This window comes from Oryza brachyantha, chromosome 1 (assembly GCF_000231095.2).
Source record: "Oryza brachyantha chromosome 1, ObraRS2, whole genome shotgun sequence".
Taxonomy (NCBI): Eukaryota; Viridiplantae; Streptophyta; class Magnoliopsida; order Poales; family Poaceae; genus Oryza; species Oryza brachyantha.
Genome location: NC_023163.2, coordinates 8,476,292 through 8,497,482, shown reverse-complemented (window position 1 = coordinate 8,497,482; position 21,191 = coordinate 8,476,292). Strand labels below are relative to the sequence as shown.

General features: G+C 40.6%; 4 protein-coding genes across 6 annotated transcripts; 2 read left to right on the top strand and 2 right to left on the bottom strand.

The window, feature by feature from the left end:
* Window positions 1–3,158: 3,158 nt before the first annotated feature.
* On the top strand, window positions 3,159–5,807 carry LOC102699440. Of its 3 annotated transcripts, none has more exons than XM_006644038.3 (4): window positions 3,159–3,365; window positions 3,502–4,164; window positions 5,036–5,180; window positions 5,352–5,807. In XM_006644038.3, exons 2-4 carry the CDS (start codon window positions 3,639–3,641, stop codon window positions 5,407–5,409), a joined length of 729 nt encoding a protein of 242 aa, XP_006644101.1. In that variant the 5' UTR covers window positions 3,159–3,365; window positions 3,502–3,638; the 3' UTR covers window positions 5,410–5,807. The 3 variants fall into 3 exon arrangements, 2 of the variants coding, with proteins under 2 accessions (XP_006644101.1, XP_006644100.1); XM_006644037.3 differs by having other exon boundaries at window positions 3,166–3,365; window positions 5,349–5,623; XR_422990.3 differs by lacking the exon at window positions 3,159–3,365 and adding an exon at window positions 4,933–4,956 and having other exon boundaries at window positions 3,854–4,164; window positions 5,349–5,803.
* Window positions 5,808–6,156: 349 nt separating this feature from the next.
* On the bottom strand, window positions 6,157–9,333 carry LOC102722988. The gene is made up of 3 exons (XM_006644036.3): window positions 9,217–9,333; window positions 8,963–9,114; window positions 6,157–6,615 (listed from the first exon to the last, which is right to left on the bottom strand). Exons 1-3 carry the CDS (start codon window positions 9,302–9,304, stop codon window positions 6,535–6,537), a joined length of 321 nt encoding a protein of 106 aa, XP_006644099.3. The 5' UTR covers window positions 9,305–9,333; the 3' UTR covers window positions 6,157–6,534.
* A 2,610-nt stretch (window positions 9,334–11,943) lies between these two features.
* Window positions 11,944–16,725, top strand: LOC102717114 (probable glycerol-3-phosphate acyltransferase 3). Its single transcript, XM_015840191.2, has 2 exons — window positions 11,944–12,741; window positions 15,462–16,725. The coding sequence occupies exons 1-2, from the start codon at window positions 11,944–11,946 to the stop codon at window positions 16,395–16,397; spliced, it is 1,734 nt and encodes a 577-aa protein (XP_015695677.2). The 3' UTR covers window positions 16,398–16,725.
* Window positions 16,726–18,621: 1,896 nt separating this feature from the next.
* LOC102716832 (putative pentatricopeptide repeat-containing protein At1g56570) lies at window positions 18,622–20,780 on the bottom strand. The gene is made up of 2 exons (XM_040519882.1): window positions 20,286–20,780; window positions 18,622–20,058 (listed from the first exon to the last, which is right to left on the bottom strand). The coding sequence occupies exons 1-2, from the start codon at window positions 20,778–20,780 to the stop codon at window positions 18,880–18,882; spliced, it is 1,674 nt and encodes a 557-aa protein (XP_040375816.1). The 3' UTR covers window positions 18,622–18,879.
* Between the last annotated feature and the right edge of the window lie 411 nt (window positions 20,781–21,191).

The window sequence follows — 21,191 nt, the reverse complement described above, 5'->3', positions numbered from 1 at the left end:
GGTAGATCTGAAGTTAATTTGATATATATAATTTCAAATTTTAATTGAATTATAAGAAGATTGCACATGCTAATTAATTCATTAACAATTTCATTACTAAATTAAGCATTCAGTGTATATGGAATTTTTTGAGATCCTAACAACTTGATTTGGGATCAGTTTGATCTCTTTGACGGTAGAAAATAAAACGAAATAATGTAATGTCCTGGAGATCGATACCAAAATCCACCTTATCTCTATTACGTTTACGTTCATTGATTCCGCTGAGAGAGATCAAAATTTGAGTGTTCGGTCAGTGCAGAGCCATGGCGGCGACGGTGGCCGACCGCGGCGGCTTCGACGTGATCGTGGTGGGCGCCGGCATCATGGGCAGCTGCGCGGCGTACGTGGCGTCGGCGCGCCGCGTGCGCGTCCTGCTCCTGGAGAGGCTCGACCTGCTCCACTGCCGGAGCTTGTCGCTCGACGAGTCCCGTGGCGTCCGTGCCACAGATGCACAGGCGCACTACTCGCCCTTGGTCCGCCTCGCCGCGCGCCTCTGGGATGACCCCCAGCGCGACGCCCGGGACGTTGCCGCCTCCTCCTCCTCCCGGGACGCCGCCTCTCCCGCGACCGCCGAAGCCTTCGCTCGTGCAGTACGAACTGTGCCGTCGTTGCCGCCTCCTCCCCCCAGCCCGACACCGCCGCCGCCGCCGCCGCCTCCTTCCCCCAGCCTGCCGCCGTCTCCGCCGCGTCCTCCCTCAGCTCGACGCCGCCGCTTCCGAGCGCCCCTCCCCACCCCCCAGTCGTTGCCGCCTCCGCTGTCTCCTGCCCTGGCCAGACGCAGTGTGTGAGAGAGAGATAGAGAGGAGGATGTGAGATAGAGAGCAGGGGCAGTATAGTCCATTCTTAATTAAAATTTATTTTTTTATTTCACTTATCCTAAACCCTATGGTTAAATCTGCAAAACTGAAAAAGAAGGGTCACTTTTATAATTCGCTTTTAAAGTAGGATCAGATATGTAATTATTCCTATTTTATATGGAATAACTCATTATATAGAGCAAAGACTACATCGATATTTATTAATAATTAATTTTATAAAAAAAATGAAGCGGTATTAAACAACCTTGACAAGGTATGGCAACTTGTCAAGCGCCAAACCTTGCCAGCATGGTCCTCTAGCACTGGGCTTGTTTAGTTCAAACGGGCCAGCCAGCCCATAAGTGCTATCGATGGGTCTACAAGGCCATTTAACGTGAAGACGAGTCGAGGACACGCAAATGAATACCCGTAAGACATGTTTAAATGTAGAGTCTAGTATTAACTTTTATTTTGTTCACGTTAGTAATACTAACTAATTTTATAAGTGAATATATAAATATAGAGTCAAGTATGGTTTTTTATTAATATAACAAAATATTTTTTATTAATCTTCTTTACTTTTAATCTATCTTATGCAACAAATTTTTTTAAATAAATACTAAAAGTCAACTCTAGGTCATTACCATGCATAACAACCGTCTTCTTTCTCCTTTACTCTCTTTTCTCTATATCAACAAATTTGCATACGTGGCGTTAAAAAGAGTCAGCTAATAAACATGTTTATTGTACGTGTCCTCATTAACCGTTTTGAAATCAAGAAACCATGCCCTTCATTAGGTACGAAAACAATCTTAAAAGCCTTTTTCCTATTTTTATTACCATATTTCCTTCTCAAAAATGGAATTGGAATGGTAACAATAGAAATGATAACAATATCGGTTCTATAGAAATATCAGATGCTGAACTATCGGAACTGAAATATACCTATAATGATTGGAACCCAAAAATTCATGTTGAGCTATAAAATCAGTGAGTATTTAACAATGCATGATTATATAACTTCGTGCTTACATCATGTCATTTATGTTTTATTTAGCATACTATATCACTATATAATGCCACTATATTATGATCACGTAATACGCCAATAACTTAGCAGTATAACAGACATTATAACCATTGTCACAATAAAAATCTGGGCCACTGAAAACCATCAAAATTGATATATATTGGAGAGTATATAATATAAAACAAAGAAGAGAAGAAAAAATAAAGACATGTTAAAAAATTCAACTAAATGTAATGATGGACTCACAAATTACATATAGGGAAAAACATCTCTTCCATTTCCGTTATCATTTCCGGAAACATTACCATTTCTCTATTTTTTTATGAGTTATCGTGTAACATAGTTATCTTGACTTTTTTTTATCCAAGTGGAATTACAAGGAAATGTTTCCTGTATAAATTATATTGACTATGGCCACGTTCGGCAGGCTGGATAAGATATTTTATCCTTCTCGTTTTTCATGCGCATGCTTTCCGAACTTCTATAAAAAATCATATTAGTATATTTCATATTTTTTAATAATTAATTAATCATGTACTAATCTATTGCTACGTTTTCCGAATAAGTTAAGTTATCTTTCTCCCTACCGAACACGGCATATGTCAAAAAGAAGTTTTTAAGCAAATCGTCTAATACTACATTGTTTAGTAACAGAATGGGAACATGTGAGAGCGTGGCATAATTCATCAAATTAAAAATGATAAAATGGAATTCTCATAGGTACCTCAAAGAATTTTAAATGTTTGTTTTGCTGGCTTAGATGGGGAGGCGGTTGGCTCTAACAGCGATAAACACTGATGGTTATGGCTGGCTATATTTAAGTCATTAGCCTAATAGACCATATGCCATCAAACTATAGATACCTACGCTCCCTCCATCCCAAATAAATTTATTTTTCCAGTTTTTAATACAATATTTAACTCTTTATCTTATTTAATTTTTTTACGATTAATATTTTTTGTTGTTATTAAATGATAAAACACGAATAATACTTTACGAGTGACTAACTTTTCACAAATTTTTTTTATAAAGTTTTTAAATAAGATAGGTGGTCAAACGCGGGAGAAAAAAAAAATAAAGTGTTCATACCACGGAGGCCGTAGCTGCTGTACAATACACCGGCCAAATAACAGACATAGTACAAATGTACTACTAGCCTTGCAAGAGGTTCAATCCAGCAAAAGAAAAGGAATAATTCCATAGCTAACAACAAACCCTAATCATAGAGAACAAGACAATTATTGTTTCTTCTCTCATCCCTTATCCATATCCACTAATCCATATTAGCACACCCTTGGAATTTTTCCCTTCTCCCCACCGGTCTCCATTTCTTCCCCCCGTCTTCTTCCCCTACGCCGCCTCGCCTGCGTTCCCCCATTCCGTCGACCCCCTCCTTCGTCCGCGGACACGCCTCGCGCAGCCCTAGCCGAGGGCGCCGATCTCCCATCCCGCGAGCACCGGCGCCGTCGTCCCTGCTGCTGCTGCTGCCGCCGCCGGTGAGCGAATTCTGATCCCTCCATACACACGCCTTCTCTCTTTGTCCTTAACTTTTTTTTTATCTTGTCTTTTAGATCTGGAAGCTTTTCTATTTGCCTTAACCGTAGTGGTAATGACGGTTTCTTTGTGTCCCAGAAAGTCTGGGGGGTTCGAGAACTGGACCCCCGATGTCCCCGGGCCGTTTCTTGCGGCTGCTGAAGAGAGGGTGTATTTGGTTCTTGATTTCTAGTTAGGGAGGAGGAGGAAGTCTGCATTTTTTTTTGTTTACTTTCATGGAGTATAAGGAAGTGCATGACCGGGATGTGTTGGTTGATCTGGAGAAAGGGAATTGCTTGCTGATGAGAGAGGACAAGAATGGGAGTGATGTGGATGTGATACACAGCCAGGCGAAAAGTTCGCTAACCGGTTCATGGAATGATCTTGTAGCTGTCAAGGATGATCATCACATGCCTTCCTGCTCTTCACACTCTCAAGATTTCGCTGCTACAAGCGGAGAAGATAGGACGTCTGACGGTGAGATGAAGGTTGGACTTTTGGATAAGTCGAAGGGCGATAAGGAGAAGAAGAAGCGGTCGAAGAAGCCACCGCGACCCCCAAGGCCACCTTCTGCTTCACCATTAGACGCCGCTGACCAGAAGCTCATTAGTGAATTGTCTGAGCTTGCAATGTTAAAAAGGGCAAGGGTTGAACGGATGAAGGCTTTGAAGAAGATGAAGAATTCCAAACCAGCATCCTCAATTGGCAACCTGGTAGCTTTGATTATTACCGTTATCTTCTGCCTCGTCATACTTTGGCAAGGTACACTAACTAGTTATTTAGGATAAAAATGTTGATGTTTGTCTTGTTGTATGTGTCAGCAGATTCTTCTCTACCGTGAATAAAACTGAATCATGTATTTTGCTTCCTAGAGCTCCTTGTGAACTAAAATTTAGCCAGTTAATTGGCTTGACATAAAAATAGTTATTGCTGCAATTGTCTGTTTGTTCACGACTTCACGTTGCAATTATATCTTGTTGAATATAGTGGTAGTTGAGTAATTTGTTCAGTAGGTTAGCGCCTCGTAGACATATCTGAAGTAACTTCTCCAAGAGGGTATATGACTATATGAGTATGGTACTAAAGTGGAACCATTGGAGATGAACGTTTTTGTATTGTCAATTTTGGGCCAGATTGTAGCATATGCTTATGATCTATTCATGTGATAGCTATGGTGATACGCCAGATGCTGTGGTAATCATTTTGATCTCATACGTTAGCCTGCTGAGCTGTTTCTTATTCCTTGTATGTACTTCAACAACAAATATGTAGTTTTCTTCTGTTTTCCATCTGTTGTGCGATGATACCACATTTCCTTTTATCTCGCAGTGCTCTTGTTTTTCATTTAATATTTGGCCCATAGTGTGCGTTCAGGTGGGATGTAGGATAGATCAGATTCCACTCCTTTACTTGTCTTGTAGACCATACTTTCACATGTATCCAGATGTAGTGAGTAAATGCATGGTTGTGTCTTTCCTATTTGGTGGTCTAACTTCAGCCATCTGTGATTTACTATTTCTCAATCAACAGGTTTGCCGATGAAATGAATTCACTGTAAGTCATTAGACTATTTCAAACCAAAGTGATGATCTTCATACAGGACTACCTAAAACTCATTTCTTCGATTCTGCAGGGGTTTTCTCAAGGCATTGGGCAAGCATTAGCTTTCATGGATCTCCTATATCATCAGGCCGATCACATGCCAGCCTGATCTCCATCCAGTTCTACAAGAAGAATGAGACGACCACCAGCCCTCAGAGTTTTCCTGCAGCTCCAAAGTGCGAGAACCTTCGATCTCATCATTCATGTTATATAGTCCTATCTCTCAAAATTATGTTCTGATCTACTCATGACAGCTGAGATGTACATGATAAAGTGGTAATGCTGGTTTTCCTGAAGCATGCTGTGGTATTGTTGTTTAACCTGTTGTTTTTATGCTTCTGCAGCAGCACAGGAATACCAACGAGATTGGAGATCCATGGTGAAGCTAGGAGGGTTACAGAATGAATACCGTAGTTGCTGTCACTGCCTTGTTTTCTCGGTGTCATCCTACTGTAAATTATCTTGAGTTGTGGTCTTGGTCTTTTAGCACTCCATAGATTCCAAACTGGATTGACTAGTAGACTAATGGACATCACTGCCATCTGAGTCAGCTTCTGTTGTGACAATACTAATTAATCAGACTGATATAGTGATATTCATTTTGTTTATTCTTTCTTAACTGTGTGGAGAGATGGAAAATCCCAGCCAACAGTTACAGAGTACAGGGTCAATGTATTTATCATAAAAAATTGTAGGATTCATCTATCAAGGTTTACAGGGTGAAGTGGCCAATTTGAACGTTGCTGGTTCTTGCTGCTCAAATTTATGAATTTTACCCAGTTTCTTGAATGGTTGGAATCTGGTCCCCATATTTGCATCATGTCCAACGATCAGATCTACTATTACACCTTCTATAATGCTGGTTTAATTAATCAGCTGATTCAGTGTTCTGTGAGGTGTTTTATGCACCGTTCATTCTGTGGGCGCTGTAAACCCCAACAACTGCTGTATCGTTTGATTGAACATCAACTTTTTGAAGTATATTGGTGAGTGATGAGACTAATTTGGGATCAATTTCCACTTTTCACCTAACTCTTTTTCAGTTGAGCAGTAGTAAAAAAAAAAGGAACTCTGTATTTTTTTAAAAAAAAAACTAATCTGAGGAAACGTCAATCGCAGATTTACATATCAACAAATAATCAAACATCCTCCCTTTGAGTTATCATAAAATGTGCAGTTCGCGTGATCATACTGTGGATGTGGAAAATGAATAATATGACCAGCATATTTTCTATCCATACTCAACACCATAAATTTTTAAGTACTTTACGTTTACAACAAAGGAAATAGCGAAACACATATTAAAAAGGTTTAACTTAACAATCTAGAAGGCCTATTATTGGTAGGATTTGTCGTTTCAGACAGGTGAAAACAAAGTGCTAAAAGCATAAGATATAAGTTTTCAGATTCCATCCAAGGGTTGCTATAAAGCATAAAAATTCAACTGCAACTACTCAATATCTGACAAATGCTTTAAGTCCTGATATCGCAAATAACTTTCAAAGTGGTCCACTTCAAGACAAATCAACTTCATGGCACTTTCTTAGCTTCTGCTTGGGGCTTCCAAAGGCCAAGACGGTACTTGTGAGCAAAACTCAAAATTAACTTCCTCTGCATCACAAGTAAAAAAGAATTAACATAAATTAATAGATTCCCTAGAAACTAGTTTCCTATATGTCAAGACAACTTAAAAGAGTGAACATAGTTGCTAAATAGAGCAAAGACTAGGAAGATGGTTCCCTCAGTCAGATCCCACAATCAATTTTACAAGTATCGATTATGTCAAGTAGCCACCCTACCTTTGCTTGGAAGTGTGAGCAACCTCAGTATACAATTTAGTGCCTTGGCCACCTTGCATACTTTAGCTGGTTTGTGGGTGCATATGCAATTGTCACAGTTTTAGTTGAGATTTAGGGAATCTAAACTATGTTTGTGCTGTAGATTAGTAGGAGCTAAATGTTACTCAAAAACTCACAGTATTGTCTATTTCCTAGAGAACATCATGATGTACTAATGAAGACTTCACATGTCTCAATATGCTGGCAGAAAATCATTCAAAAATGTATTAAAAGAAGGGTTGATATCTTGTGTTTCTACTCACGAGCTGATATCCTTTCTTTTTTTATCAATTGATAATTCCGATCTTCACTACTTCTATTGTTAGGATGGCTACAAGGAAAATTTGGGAAAAAGAACCCATTGTATTGGAAATACTTCAAGAAGTTATGAGAATCAAATTCAAAGAGAAATTGGAATAGATTCTATTCTATTAGAAAAATAGATTTGTGAATTAGAGAAAACAAATAAAGTTCAAAAGTTTCCCATTCCGAAATGATCTATTAAGCAAATAAGTTGTTTCATAGCAGTTCCATCTATCTATTTAAGTCTTTATCATGAAAGGGCAGATTGGCCCGTTCTACCGTAAATAAGTACTCCATTTTTTTGGCTGAGTATAATTCAACAATTGCCGAGTAGGATTCGACTATGGGCCTGAGTTCAGTAAACAAGGGAACGAAGTGACCGATATTATGGTAGCATAGTAAATATACTAACCCTGCAATTAAGAACAGACAACCAATATTATCCTTCATCAGACAAACACAAATTGGGAATCGGGATGAGAGGAACAAAATAATAAGAAACAGTAAGAACAGAAATCAGGAGGGAGAAAACATGGCAAGAACAAGAATGATAAATCTCCAAACTTATAACCCATGTCTTCATTTTGTTTGCAAAAATGGGATGAGGTTACGTTACATAAACAAAAGAAATGGATATTTCTTTTCACATGCAGGTCATAAGCTGCATGTGTTCACATCAGAATATCAAGGAAACCTCAAATTTTCAAATCAACAAAAGATACACCCTAATTACAAATATACATTTGTATCTCTAAAAGCAGGGCTATTCTGGCCTTTGACCTAAGAAAATATTTCAATTGTTTTGAAGGAAAATTTGCAATATTTTTGCACTTCAAATTTCTAAAGAGTAAAGACACCTCAAAATTGCCAAATTCACTAAGGCATCTAAAAAGCATACCAGAAAAAAGAAGAAGTCAATTTTACAGTTTAATCAACTAAGAATGTGATCACCCTGTGAAGAACATGATAAAGAATACCGCAACTCTCTGTTGAGTATGTAATGTAAGGTCATTGCCAAAATATAAGACACATATCAACATGTCAGGTCAAAGAGGTATGTTCCCTTCAAAGCATGAGACTACAGCAGAACTACTTATTTTGCTAGTTGGATGCTGGAAAGTCAAAAAAAAAAAAATCCTCAGAGCAATGATGTATATCTTTATAAAACCTTAGCAGTGGCAAGATTATTATTCACAAGAATCTGTTTAAAGATTCTAAAAAACAAACATGACCAAAAATGTACCGACTAGAGACAAATAAGAAAGAAAACAAAAACACTAATTCATTCAAAACCAAATAACACACAGACAAAATTACCTTCTGAAAATGTTAACCTCCAAGCATACCAAACTACATTGCATTATGGCTAACTTATTGACTAAAAGTCTAAATCACATTGCAATCCAATCAGATAAAATAACAAGAACTCTGCCGAGAAGCAACACTTACTGTTGTTAAGTGCCAAATTTTTGTGCGTTTGTGCAACATGGACCATAAAGTATGTGGGTTTGTGAAATATACACTCAAACTAAAAATGCATCAAAAAAAATTCAAACAAATCAGCGCATGATATCCCATAGTTTTATGCACACAGAAATGTTCATTACAACCAACAAAACCTAATGACAACATCTAACAATCGCAACATTGTACAGCAAAATCTAACCGAAATATACCCATCACATTACGAAAGGTGAATACTCAGTCCCTAACATAATCAACAACATCAACGTCAAGCCGTGTTTTTTGTTCAAATCTGCTCACAAACCAACCAGAGACTCCGATTAAAGGCGTACCGGGGACAGCTTAGAGCGTACCTGCTTGCAGGGGATGCCGAGCTTCTTCAGCCGCAGCGTGCGGGTCTGGAGGAGCCTCTGGAGGTCGCCGCCGACCGCCTCCTCCACCTTTGCGGCGTGCGTCTCCACCCCCTTCCCGACCCCGTTCAGGAACTCCACCACGCCGACCTTGGCTGCGCCCGCAGGAAAAAAAAAATCGAGCCCCTAATCAGCAAGAGAAACCACCAAACACAAGAGCGTGAGGCGGAGGGAGGATGAGAATGGAGGGGGATTACCTTGGTAGGGCTGGGAGTGGAAGGATCTCGCCGGAGTTGCGGCGCCGGCGAGGAGGCGGCGCACGTGAGACGCGCACGCGTGAGCCATGGGGGAGAGGAGGCGAGGGCTTTGCGGGTTCATGGGCTTTTTGTGCTGTTCGTTTTGGGCCGGAAAATGAGGCCCAATTTGAACGGAGCGATCGCTGTGGGCCTCTGACCGCGACGTGATTTCATTTCGTTGTCTCTTTATTTTTCCGTGTAAATTAGGCATGCGACTTTTGCATGATATATCCGTATTTTTCTCTGCAGAATATTCTCTAAAAAATAAGATATTTATTGATCGGATTATTTGAAAATTGTTATGATATTCAATGTGTATTAGGTCAGTCTCAATGCATGTTTCATAGGGTGTCATGCACATTAAATATGATGTCACATCAGCAAAATTGCTGACTTGGTAAGATCATTAAATGAGAGAGCTCCATGAGATAAGAGAGAAGTTTAATCCCTATGAAACTCATCTCACTCAGTTACCTAGTTTACAATCTTAATAACTATACTATGAAGCTATACATTGAGCTCTATGAGATAAGAGAGAAGTTTAATCCTCATGAAACTCATCTGACTCAGTTACCTAGTTTACAATCTTAATAACTATAATATGAAGCTATACATTGAGACTGACCTTATATCAATGAGCTACTACCTTTTTGTTTGTTCTCCAAAATATGCACCCCACTGTCCCATCTCTAATGATCACACGTACGCTGGGACGATGCCGATTGAGGGTACAGGAAAACCCATGGTTTAAACATAATTAGCTTGTCTTGAATGAATCTAGATAAAACTCTATATATGAATGTAGACAAGACTAGAAAGTTTTATAATATAAAACGGAGGTAGAACGAAGGAAGCGTACACTAGGAATTTATCATGGGTTCTTCCATTTTTCCAACTAACTCCTTAAATAGAAGCCAGTAAGTCACTGCTTTTTCTATCAATTCTTTATAGGGATTTTTTTAAAGATACTCTTCAATGATTATGAGTCGCCTGTTGCTTTGGATCTAATGGATAAAAATTTTGTAGGTATAAAATTAGAACTAAATTATATTATTTATCGTATATCATGTTAAAATAGATAAATTATTAAATATATCTTGCCAAATTTTTAAATAAAATATTTAATATACTTGTAAAATACATAATTTGATTTGAATTTTACTACGTTATTGCACTGTTAGCATAAGGTAACGTATCATAGTACGTACAAGGTATGTATAATGCACATGGTTTTCTTTGTATGCCCTGGAAAAATCCGCTCTATTGGCAGATATATATTTCATAAAATGAATAAAAAAGTTTACTAGTTTGCTTGAAACTTGCGACCATTGCTGTGAAAGTGCGATACTTCTACACAATAATTGGTGGTACCCTCGTAGATTTTGCACATGCAAGAATATCCGATAGCTAGCCAGAACTTCCAATCGGACCTATATGCGTATCTAAATGAATTACGATATAAAATGGAGTACAGTATTATTATTTTCCTTAGGGTCACTTTTCCCTTTCATTTTTAGGAAATTTTTTTATGTTTTAGTGGAATATTTCTTCTTCTGCGGACTCTTTGAACAAACCTGCAAGTTCTGAGAGCAAACAACAAGAATTTTTCTTTTCTACCGTGGACGACTCTTTGTTCAAACGTACCTTGAAGTGTTGAGAGAAAACAACAGGATTTGCAAATTAAATATGCTAGCTTCACGACAAGGGTATAAAAGAAATAGACATGAATACGGTCTAAGCCTAACTCCATTTAATTTGAATAGACTACAAACTCTCACCAAACCCAATTACTTTCTCGTCGCAGGGTACGTTAGAATGCAAAGTTTTTTTTACCTCGATTTTTTAAAGAAAAAAAATAGAAGAAGGCAGAGATTTTGATTAATATTAGAGTAAATATGTTAACAGGAAGGAGGTAGTGAGTAGTATCTCGATAGCTCATATATGCTTTTAGGTGAGGGGTCATCATCAACGATGTTTCTTCTAGGAGTGAGCAAACGAAACAGATCAAGCCTGCACCAAATATATTACCTTTTTCATTCTGACACTCTCACCTATAAGTATTACCAGGATGCCGACATGCTTTGACCACTGCTTAGATCATATGACCAGCAACCATGGTTAATTAAATCACTGGTCACTATTCCTAGACCCTTTCACCAGCATGCATGCACAGTGACCCGGCCTTAATTTTACCAGTGATGAAATGATGGTCAACTGCTTGTCACTTTCCCCTGTGTCCACCAGTGGTGAATATGGTAGTAAACTTGGATGCATATAAGTATAACTATCTTTACTCCCCTAAGCAAATCAACATCCCTGACTGCTGATTTAAGGCTCTTATTACGTAACCCATTTTACGTTTTACAGCCGCCAAGCAACAGAATCAACTCAATCAAGCATACATACTACATGAGAAACTGTCAAACTGTAGCTAGTTTGGTCAAATCAAAACCATTGGTGACCAGCTAATCAACTTGACATCTGAGCTTAATAATTATCTCTTTTGAGCAATTGCTCATCACAATCAAGTCTGCAAATTAACCTCTTAATTTGTTGCAGCTTATATATACGTACGGTGGCTGGTGGCCTCTTACAGTTGCACCTTGCAACCTGCATCAAATAAACAAGAAGCTAGGTTGAACCACACGGCGAAAAACAATTCCTTTGAGCTGCACCAAAACTACACATATGGCATCGGAGCCCTCCTCCGGCCACACGAATCTCTACCGATTTGTTCGCCGGTGGCTGGCAAATCCGCCCGGTCACCACCACCACCATCTCCGGCGAAGCGCCAGCACCGGGATCTCGACCACCTACCCTGCTAGGATCATCCCGAGATGCCCGACGTCGCCGCCGTCATCGGCGCAGGACGGCGGCGGCGGCCGGGATCGCCTCCGGGACGCGACCATGGTCTTGGACGTGGAAGGAGCGCTCCTGAGGTCGTCGTCGCCGTCGTCTTCCACCTTCTTCCCTTACCTCATGCTCGTGGCCGTGGAGGCAGGCAGCTTCCTCAGGGGCTTCATCCTGCTGTGCGTCCACCTCGCGGCGTCCTGCCTGGCGCCGCTGCTGCCGGAGGAGGCGAGGCTGCGGGCGACGGTCATGGCGTGCTTCTTCGGGCTGCAGGAGAGGAAGGTGGCCAGGGTCGCGAGGGCGACGCTGCCCAAGCACTTCCTGGAGGACGTCGGGATGGAAGGCCACGAGGCCGCGAGAGCGGCGAAGCGAGTGGTGGCGGTGAGCAGGGCGATCCCTAGGGTTTTGGTGAGGCCATTCCTCGAGGATTACCTAGGGTTTGATGCGGTTGTGGGCAGGGAGGTGAAGGTGGTTAGAGGTTTCTATGTCGGTTTGTTGGGGAAGATGATGGGTGAAGGAAGGCTAGGGCTGGAAGAAGATCTGGATGATGGAGCTCCTGCTGACATGGTAGGGTTTGGAAGCGGCTCAGGCTGTTCGTCTAGCCATGGTCATCACCATCTTTTCTCTAGGTGCAAGGTCAGATCGATATGCTACACATGCATGCATGAATTGATATGGTTAAAAATCCTTGTTTTTGCGTGCTGCATCAATCGCAAAACTCTTGTTTTTTTCCTTGTTTTCCTTTTGGTTTTTCCAATCGATCTGATCATAATGAGTTTTGATTCGCAATCTGTTAGATTTATTTTCAACGTGATGTGACTGTATTTTGATATGATCATCATATGAATGCAAAAAAGTTACCAAAGAAGTATCTTAAGATACTAAATTTTTACAATAAAAAATATTAAAAAAATATTATATCTTGAGATATTTTATTAAAGGACGGTAAAAAAAACTTATATAATTATCCTATTATAAGCTGAGAATTCACAGATCCGTAGTTCCATACTGGTTTGCATATCATGCCACCACGGATGGAAATGGATCAATATATTGGAAACCACTGAGCCACCCTTGTCAATTAATCAAGTAAAATGTACCTTTACTAGCTCATTTCATGAATTTAGTTAACCAATAGTTTTAGTTGATTTGCATACTAGGGTAGGTCAAAACAATTAATTCACTCCATCCCTGTACATACAACTTAACCATGAAGATACCAATTGAATTATCCATGAACTATTATTATGTCATATGTGCACATGTTCCCTACAACAAAGATATCATATTTCAGAGAGAGAGAGAGAGAGAGAGAGCTTTGACATCATGATGTCAGACGTATGGATGGTAAACTTACAATATGGGCACCCGTATATCTATCATATATGCTACATGGAATTTGAATTCTGGAACTGGCAAGCTTAACCTACCACCATGGATAATCAATCATGCACTGGTAACAATATAATTATTAATTGAAACTAGGCTTACTCATTAACATATATGATACTGGCTAGAAAAGTGCCAAATACGAAATCTGGCTCGAACCACGTAGCATGCGCAATTAAGCAGCATCACTTTCACATATGCATTCAATCCAATGACAACGAAACATATCTACGTGATTTAGTTATATATTGAATCAGTTAACTCACTGTAGCTACTCCCTATATCTCTAAGGGACATCTTACTTGCATAATTCTAGTAAGAATTTTGTGGTTGAAAAGGGTGAAAGGCCCCATAAATTCAAAAAAAAAAGAATCTTATCCACTCTAATAAATGCATTAATGCATCAGCTGCCATACATACATGAATATAATCTTCAATAAATAAGAATGCATGGGGTGATTGTTCGGGTTTTTCATGGAAAAAAGTCAAATAGCATATTTGCAAATAAAAAATAATTTATAAATAAAACTTTTATATACATATTCTTAGTAATCTAAAAGTCAATATTGTAAAATAAACTTCTGTTGAAAAATGCAAAATCAACCCCAAATTTAATGTTAAAAATTTAATTTTAACTTCATAAGTATAAGCAAAAAGATGTGGGCGTGGTATCTTATCTTGATGGTGCCTAGAAGGTGACATGAACTTGCTGGACATGAGCTTGCATGAAGGGCAATGAGTAAATGAGCTAGCTAGTATATGTTACTTTTGTATGAGTTTGAGAGGTAGGGAAACAAGAATAAAACAAGGTAAATCATTGGCATATGATTAATTAAGTATTGATTATATATGTGTGTGTGTGACGCACAGTCTAGCGGTTCTAGAACGAGGGAGTATTCACCCCCTTGGCCCCTTCACCCACAAACTAACACAACCTTAGCTTTGACATTACTCCCTCCGTATATAATTATAAGGTTTATATCTTTGGAGTCTTTTACAAAAGAATGTAGGATACATTAAGTTTCAAAGCATTTCATTTATGGCTGCTAACCCATGATACCACTAACTTTTATGGCTTCTTACCCTTAATACCACTGAGTTTTATAGGTTATAAATGCATGTATCTAGATTGGGACTAAAAAAATTATTGGTGTTTTCGTTGAAAGAAGAAAATAGATTTCTTGATACAAGAGAGGGTGCAAACTGTCTTACATTTTTTATGCAGAGGTCTAGCAGTTTGCTTCGTAATATTGCCTTTTAGTTGCAGTTTTGCTCGTAAGCTTGAAACAGGGAAAGGGAAAAACACACAAGGAATTGTTTGATGAATTAGGCTAACTTTATCAGTATATTTAAATGATCGCATGGTGCAAGCAACCGATCACAGTTAGCTTGAGAAATCTTGTTGCTTGGAGGGAGTGAACCAAATCATTAGCTGTCAACAGGCTATAGGTTCCCTTCATTTTCAATATCATTATTCTAACCAGCAGGTATATATTGAAAAACAATTTGTTCTGAGTGGGCGAGAGAATTTTATCCAAAGTTAGGGTATATGATTTGCAAATTTCAGAATTCAAGGATCAATGAGTGCATAATACCTCGAAAAAAGGATTGATAGATAATATGAGTTCGAGAGCTATTTACTTTCGCCAAACCATCAAGAATCCTGAACCAATGTTCTGCAATCTAAATATCTCTCTCAGAAAGAATAGAGACATCTCTTCTATCATCTTTGATAAGTTTGAACAATTCTGAATTCTAGAGACAAGTCAAAATTTGCTTGTAGTTTCGTAATTCTGGAAGTTCGCTGTACCTGTTTACTGTCTGTAGTAGGAACTTCAACTTTTTTGTGCTCTATTCCTTTTCCATATTTTACTTTAGTCTGAAATCTATTTCAGTAATCCAGCATATAAACCTATGGGACTGGGTGTGAACCATACTAACCAATAAGTTTCATTTCTTCTCTACAGGAGATCTACTTGGTGACTCCAGAAGAGAAAAGAAAATGGTCACCCTTGCCAAGAGACCAGTACCCAAAGCCCCTGATCTTCCATGACGGAAGGCTGGCCTTCAGGCCTACCCCTGAAGCCACCCTGGCCATGTTCCTATGGCTTCCATTTTCACTCCCCCTCACCATTTTCAGAACATTCATCTTCGTCACCCTGCCATACCCGATTTCTGTGGCGATCGGATCCATAGCCGGAGTCAGAACCCGTGTCATCAACCCTCCTGTCTCCAACAACACTACCACCACACCCACAGGCCATGCCAAACCTGGCGATCATCAGCAACCTGACGATGATCGCCCAAAGAACACAACGGGGCGCCTCTACGTGTGCAACCACCGCACCCTCCTCGACCCAATCTACATCTCGGCGATGCTCAACAAGAAGGTGAGCGCCGTCACCTACAGCGTCAGCCGCCTCACCGAGTGGATATCGCCCATCCCGACCATCCGGCTGACCCGAGACCGCGACGAGGACCGGAGGAGGATGGAGAGGGCGCTGCAGCGGGGGGACCTGGTGGTGTGCCCCGAGGGGACGACCTGCCGTGAGCCGTACCTGCTGCGGTTCAGCCCGCTGTCGCTGGAGCTCGTCGACGAGGTGCACCTGGTGGCGCTGGTGAACTGGTCCGGCATGTTCTACGGCAACTCCACCGGAAGGTGCAAGTGGCTGGACAGCTTCTACTACTTCATGAACCCGCGCCCGGCTTACGATGTCCAGTTCATGGAGAAGATGCCGACCAGGATGGTGGTGGACGGCAAGACCTGCGAGAGCAAACATGTGGCCAACATGGTGCAGGGTGAGATTGGTAGGGTGCTTGGGTTTGAATGCACCAAGTTCACCCGTGAGAAGAAGTACCTGGCGCTGGCGGGAAATAAAGGGGTTGTTGATGCAAACCAGTGATGTGCTCCACAAGTTCTGTGCCAGGTCCTCTCACCAAAAATAATAATACTAATAACATGGCCAGGTTGCTAGCTCTTGGTCATGGTATAACTGTTAAACCATATCTAGAACTTGATTCAATGCTCAGAAAAGTTATGTGCCCATCACAAAGGTAGGTCTGGCTGTTTGTCATGTATGACATTTCAAATTATAGGTTGCTTTTAAGTTTCCTTCAGGCACATAAACTCAACCTAACCCATTGTGTACTCTTGGAGTGCTATAGTTACATTCTTTAAAACATTTTTATTCACAAAACTTACTTCTATATATGCACCAAATTCTAAAAGTTAATGAGGATATATGTTAGTTCTGAAGTCTTTTGACTCTTTGTACAATATTGTGTTGTGTCATTGTTCATGCATAAGGTTTGACAAATGCAGATCTTTTTATTTGTATCAAAGACATTGCAGCCAAAAGGTCAGATCGTTGCTCAGCATATATGGCATTTGTATGATTCATAAAATGGGATTAATAACTCAATACCCATTACCTGAACATTATGCTGCCTCCAGCAACCGTGCTAGTGTCTCTGCCTTTCAGATTGCATCTATTTCTTCCCATGAACAAAGCAATCAGCGGAAGCATTATGCAAAGTGTAAATCATAACTAAGACTATATAAAACCCTAGTGTGCATGACTCGTTCTTCCCAAGTAAAAGAGAAGTCCTTCAGAAGAGTATGATAGGACATAATGATCTTTTGTTCTCCTTATTGCAAACATAAGCATCTGAAATTGCTATTGAGTACATGAATTCATCAGCATTAAACTGAAACTATAGATGAGAAGCTAGTATAAACAGATTACAGATATCAATGTTGAAACCCTGGTTTTCTTGTTCAACATGAATATTATGCAAAGGTTAGGGCACCCATTCCGGTTGAACAATCTGAGGGATACAAGCAACATATTTTGTGACAACAATGGCATTCTACCAAAAATAGGACAGGAGAAAAAGATGGCATGAAACCTACTAAAGTCATCCAGTTGGGGTGATATGAACACCAAGCTTTTTTGCCACTGTTTCCATTCACAAGGCATTCTATCTTCTTTGTATCTCAGTTGTGAATAGAAGTATATATGATTTTTTTTCCTTTCAAAGTGTAGTGGGTTCTGTTCAGACAAGAAGAACAATATTTAATTTCATACCAGTAAAGCTGGTCTCTAAACATTAGCCCAACTGGCCAAGTCCTGGTACTCAACTTTAGTCAGGCCACTAATCTTCAAAATTTTGTCAACAAGGTTCTCAAGTTTCCATTTTGGGACCTAATTAACTAACAAAAGTAGAGGCTACGATCTAGGTGACATGCTCTGAGTAAATATGTAAACCACAGGTTTATGCTGATTTTTACTAATAAAATGAACCACAGTCAGTCTTCTTAGCCTGCGAAAGTTTCATAGATGATCATAATTCCATCCAAAGGCTCTGTGTACCAGGATAGCAATCACAAAAAGAAGAGAAGGATGAAAATAGGTGCAAAGGAGCAGCTCAATCCTCAAAACTCAGAGTTCATGTTTAGAAACACGTCTTAAAAATTAATCCAACTTAGTTTTAATGGTTCGGCTATTGCACTCACGCATATGTACTGGGGCACAAACAAAGCAAGAAGTTCTACTAGAGAAGCTTGTAAACAATGAGCACCCAATATTAGTAAATATTCTAAGTTGTTCTGCTGTTGCAGTCCGACATATACAGGGGAACAGCAAAGCAAAAAATTCTACTAGAGAAGCTCGTACCAACCACGGCCACCCAATATCAGTAAAAGATTCTCAGTTGTTTTACTGAAATATTAACTCCTTTTCATTTATAAGCCACCATTCACCTCTTGTTACTATCTTTGCTTTTACCAATCACTCTCTGAAAGATATGGATTTCATCAATCAAATGCAATGTTTTGAAAAATAAGGTAGAAGGTATTGCTAGCAGGTAACAAAGCCCCAATCGCAGCAGCCTTGAGCCCTTGAGGGATTGCAAAATCCACCCCAACCAACTGATTTACTGTCACATATGCTATCAAATTAATTCCAACACCAATTCAGAGGTATCTGAATAAATCCAATTAAAATATGCAATCAATTGTTACCATAACATGCAAGTCAATTTTGTACATTGGATGAATGCCCATGTTCGAATCATTAGTAATGTATCAAGAACTAACAGGAAAAAAAAAGGCATTGTCACAATTACTTGTTTTCCATATGCAAGTGGGAAACCATAAAATTGAGAGAGAACAAATAAATTGGTATCTACGTAGGTGTATTTTCTTTAACAATAATTAAACAATTTCTGAAGATCCAGAGGTACCTCTTGTAGATTTTCATAAGATTTCGTCTACAATTGTTTGGTTCTGAACAGGTACTGTCACAACACCAAACTCCAGCACCAGTTTGGGCAAAGGTTTGATTTCAATTGATGAAGCCTTTACACACAAATGAGTCATGCAACTCAAAAAATAACGTGAGGACATTCAGTTCCAACATCATCCATATGTTGAGACAAGATATTCAACACTTCATCTGCCAAACAAACTTGAGGACTGCTACTGTCAGCTGTGGTAAAGCTATACATCTTATCCATTATCTCTATCCAACTAATTCCAGCCTCCTTCCTGCTCCCTATGCCTCTCAACAACCTCCTGGTAAAAGCATACTCACCCCATTTATTACCAGCAGCATATATATTTGCAAGCATGATATAGTTCTTCACTCCATCAGGATTGATCTCAGTGATCTTTCTCGCAGCTAATCTGCCCATCTCCACATTGTTGTACATCTTGCAGGCACCAAGCAATGCTCCCCAAACATATTCATTGGGAGCAAATGGCATTGTATCAATTAGATCCAAGGCTTCTCTCAGCCTACCTGCACGAGCAAGGAGATTGACGACACTCCCATAAACCTCCTTGTTAGGCTGCAAATTATACTCATCTATCATTGACCTGAAGAAATTCCATCCTTCATCGATTAAACCAGTATGACTGCAAGAACTTATTAGGCTCAGGAACACAACATGGTCAGGACGCACCCCAGAATGGATCATGGAACTGAAAAGTTGGACGGCCTCATTTCCATACCCATTCATTCCATACCCGGCAATCATTGATGTCCATGAAAACTTGTCCTTGGAAACCATCTTGTCGAACACCTTTTCTGCATTTGCTATGCTCCCACACTTTGAGTACATGTCCACAAGGGCATTGCACATCTGTAGGTCATCATTGTAACTTCTCCGAAGAACAGCACCATGGACCTGCTTCCCGCATCTCAAAGCCGCAAGATCAGCACAGGCTGATGTAATGCTAGTTAGAGTGAAGCAATTTGGCTCTTCATTGATGTCAAGTAGGAGCTGCAGGGCCATTAGAGGATAGCACTGGCAATACCCAGCAATCATGGTATTCCAAGTGATCAAGTTCCTCTCAGGAGTTTCATCAAAAAGCCTTCTTGCATCCAAAATTCTTGCACAACTGCAGTACATATCAATCAGAGAATTTACAACAGCAAGGTTTGCATCAAGCGCTTTCCTTATGCACTGCAAATGAAGTTGCTGCCCAAGACATAAGTCGATTACCGACACACATGCATGGAGTGCAATAGAGTATGTAAACGGGCTCAATTCAACACCATCCTGCACTGCAAAAACAGTATAAAGTGAAAAAGGATATATACTCATAACAAATCTATAGCAATCCGTACCAATTTCATGTTCCCAGCATAAACAGCAAAGTCCTATGTGTGACTCAGACTAATTTTATTTGAACTTGGACATGACATTGACAGGAAATTCCACAGAGCAGAGCAGCATGATAGGTTGCCATCGTTAACTCATGCAGCAAGAGTAGGAGACATCCCCACCTTAAGCATAGTCTTGAACAACCGCAGTCCCGTGCGCTCCTGTCCCCAGCGGGCATACCCGGCGATCATCGACGTCCACGACGCGGCCGTGCGCCCGCTCCCCAACGCATCAAACAGCCTCCTCGCGTCCCGGACGCCTTCCGCGAGCGACGCGTAGGCGTCGATGAGCGCGTTCACGACGTAGGGCATGCGGTCCACGCCCCGCCGCACCGCGACGGCGTGCAGGGGCGTCGCCGCCGCCGCCGCTCCGGCTCCGCGGCACGCGGCTATGGCGCTGGACAGCGTGTACTCGTTGGGGGCGGCGCCCGCGGCGACCATGGTGCGGAGCACGTCCAGCGCCTCCCGGTGGCGCCCGTTGGAGGCGTACCCGGAGAGCATGGCCGTCCAGGCCACGACGTCGCGGTCGGGCATTTCGTCGAACAGGCCGCGGGCGTGGCGGACCGCGCCGCGCGCGCAGAGAGACTTGATGAGTGTGGTCGCCTGCTTCTGAGCCATTTGCGGTTGCGGGCTATTGGCCCGCTGCTAAAGCAAACAAACTAGCAAAGCATTGCTAGCAGCGACGGCCCAACCTGATGCAGGTTTCTTCTCCTTTTTTTTAATTATCTTTTTGATGAATTGGCCCGGATTTCTGTTTACTAGCTCTGCTCAGATCATCTTGAACAGAATAGCCAAAAGTTGACTTTTTAAATCTTAATTTAGTTATGCTTGTCAAAATATTCTATCTTGACGCGCATTCCAATAAATTTCCCATCCTTACTTTCTAAACCTTAAACCCTGGACAAATGACTTGTGTACCTAACGATGTGGAACTCAATGATAGGGTTGTCAACGAGCCAAGCTCGAGCGAGCCTGCCTATCTAGGCTCGAGCTTCACACAAGCTCGAGCCGAGCCTGCTAAAACTTCGA

What these genes read in the sequence shown, in the direction of transcription:
- LOC102699440 (XM_006644037.3), top strand. Translation starts at nt 3,639, where the DNA reads ATGGAGTATAAGGAAGTGCATGACCGGGATGTGTTGGTTGATCTGGAG. An exon ending in CCTCGTCATACTTTGGCAAG is followed by an intron (nt 4,165 to 5,035) that starts GTACACTAACTA and finishes TCGATTCTGCAG; the next exon opens with GGGTTTTCTCAAGGCATTGG. An exon ending in AGTTTTCCTGCAGCTCCAAA is followed by an intron (nt 5,181 to 5,348) that starts GTGCGAGAACCT and finishes ATGCTTCTGCAG; the next exon opens with CAGCACAGGAATACCAACGA.
- LOC102722988 (XM_006644036.3), bottom strand. Translation starts at nt 9,304, where the DNA reads ATGGCTCACGCGTGCGCGTCTCACGTGCGCCGCCTCCTCGCCGGCGCC. An exon ending in CCACTCCCAGCCCTACCAAG is followed by an intron (nt 9,115 to 9,216) that starts GTAATCCCCCTC and finishes CTGCGGGCGCAG; the next exon opens with CCAAGGTCGGCGTGGTGGAG. An exon ending in TCGGCATCCCCTGCAAGCAG is followed by an intron (nt 6,616 to 8,962) that starts GTACGCTCTAAG and finishes CTTGTGATGCAG; the next exon opens with AGGAAGTTAATTTTGAGTTT.
- LOC102716832 (XM_040519882.1), bottom strand. Translation starts at nt 20,780, where the DNA reads ATGGCTCAGAAGCAGGCGACCACACTCATCAAGTCTCTCTGCGCGCGC. An exon ending in TGTTCAAGACTATGCTTAAG is followed by an intron (nt 20,059 to 20,285) that starts GTGGGGATGTCT and finishes TTTGCAGTGCAG; the next exon opens with GATGGTGTTGAATTGAGCCC.
- LOC102717114 (XM_015840191.2), top strand. Translation starts at nt 11,944, where the DNA reads ATGGCATCGGAGCCCTCCTCCGGCCACACGAATCTCTACCGATTTGTT. An exon ending in ATCTTTTCTCTAGGTGCAAG is followed by an intron (nt 12,742 to 15,461) that starts GTCAGATCGATA and finishes TCTTCTCTACAG; the next exon opens with GAGATCTACTTGGTGACTCC.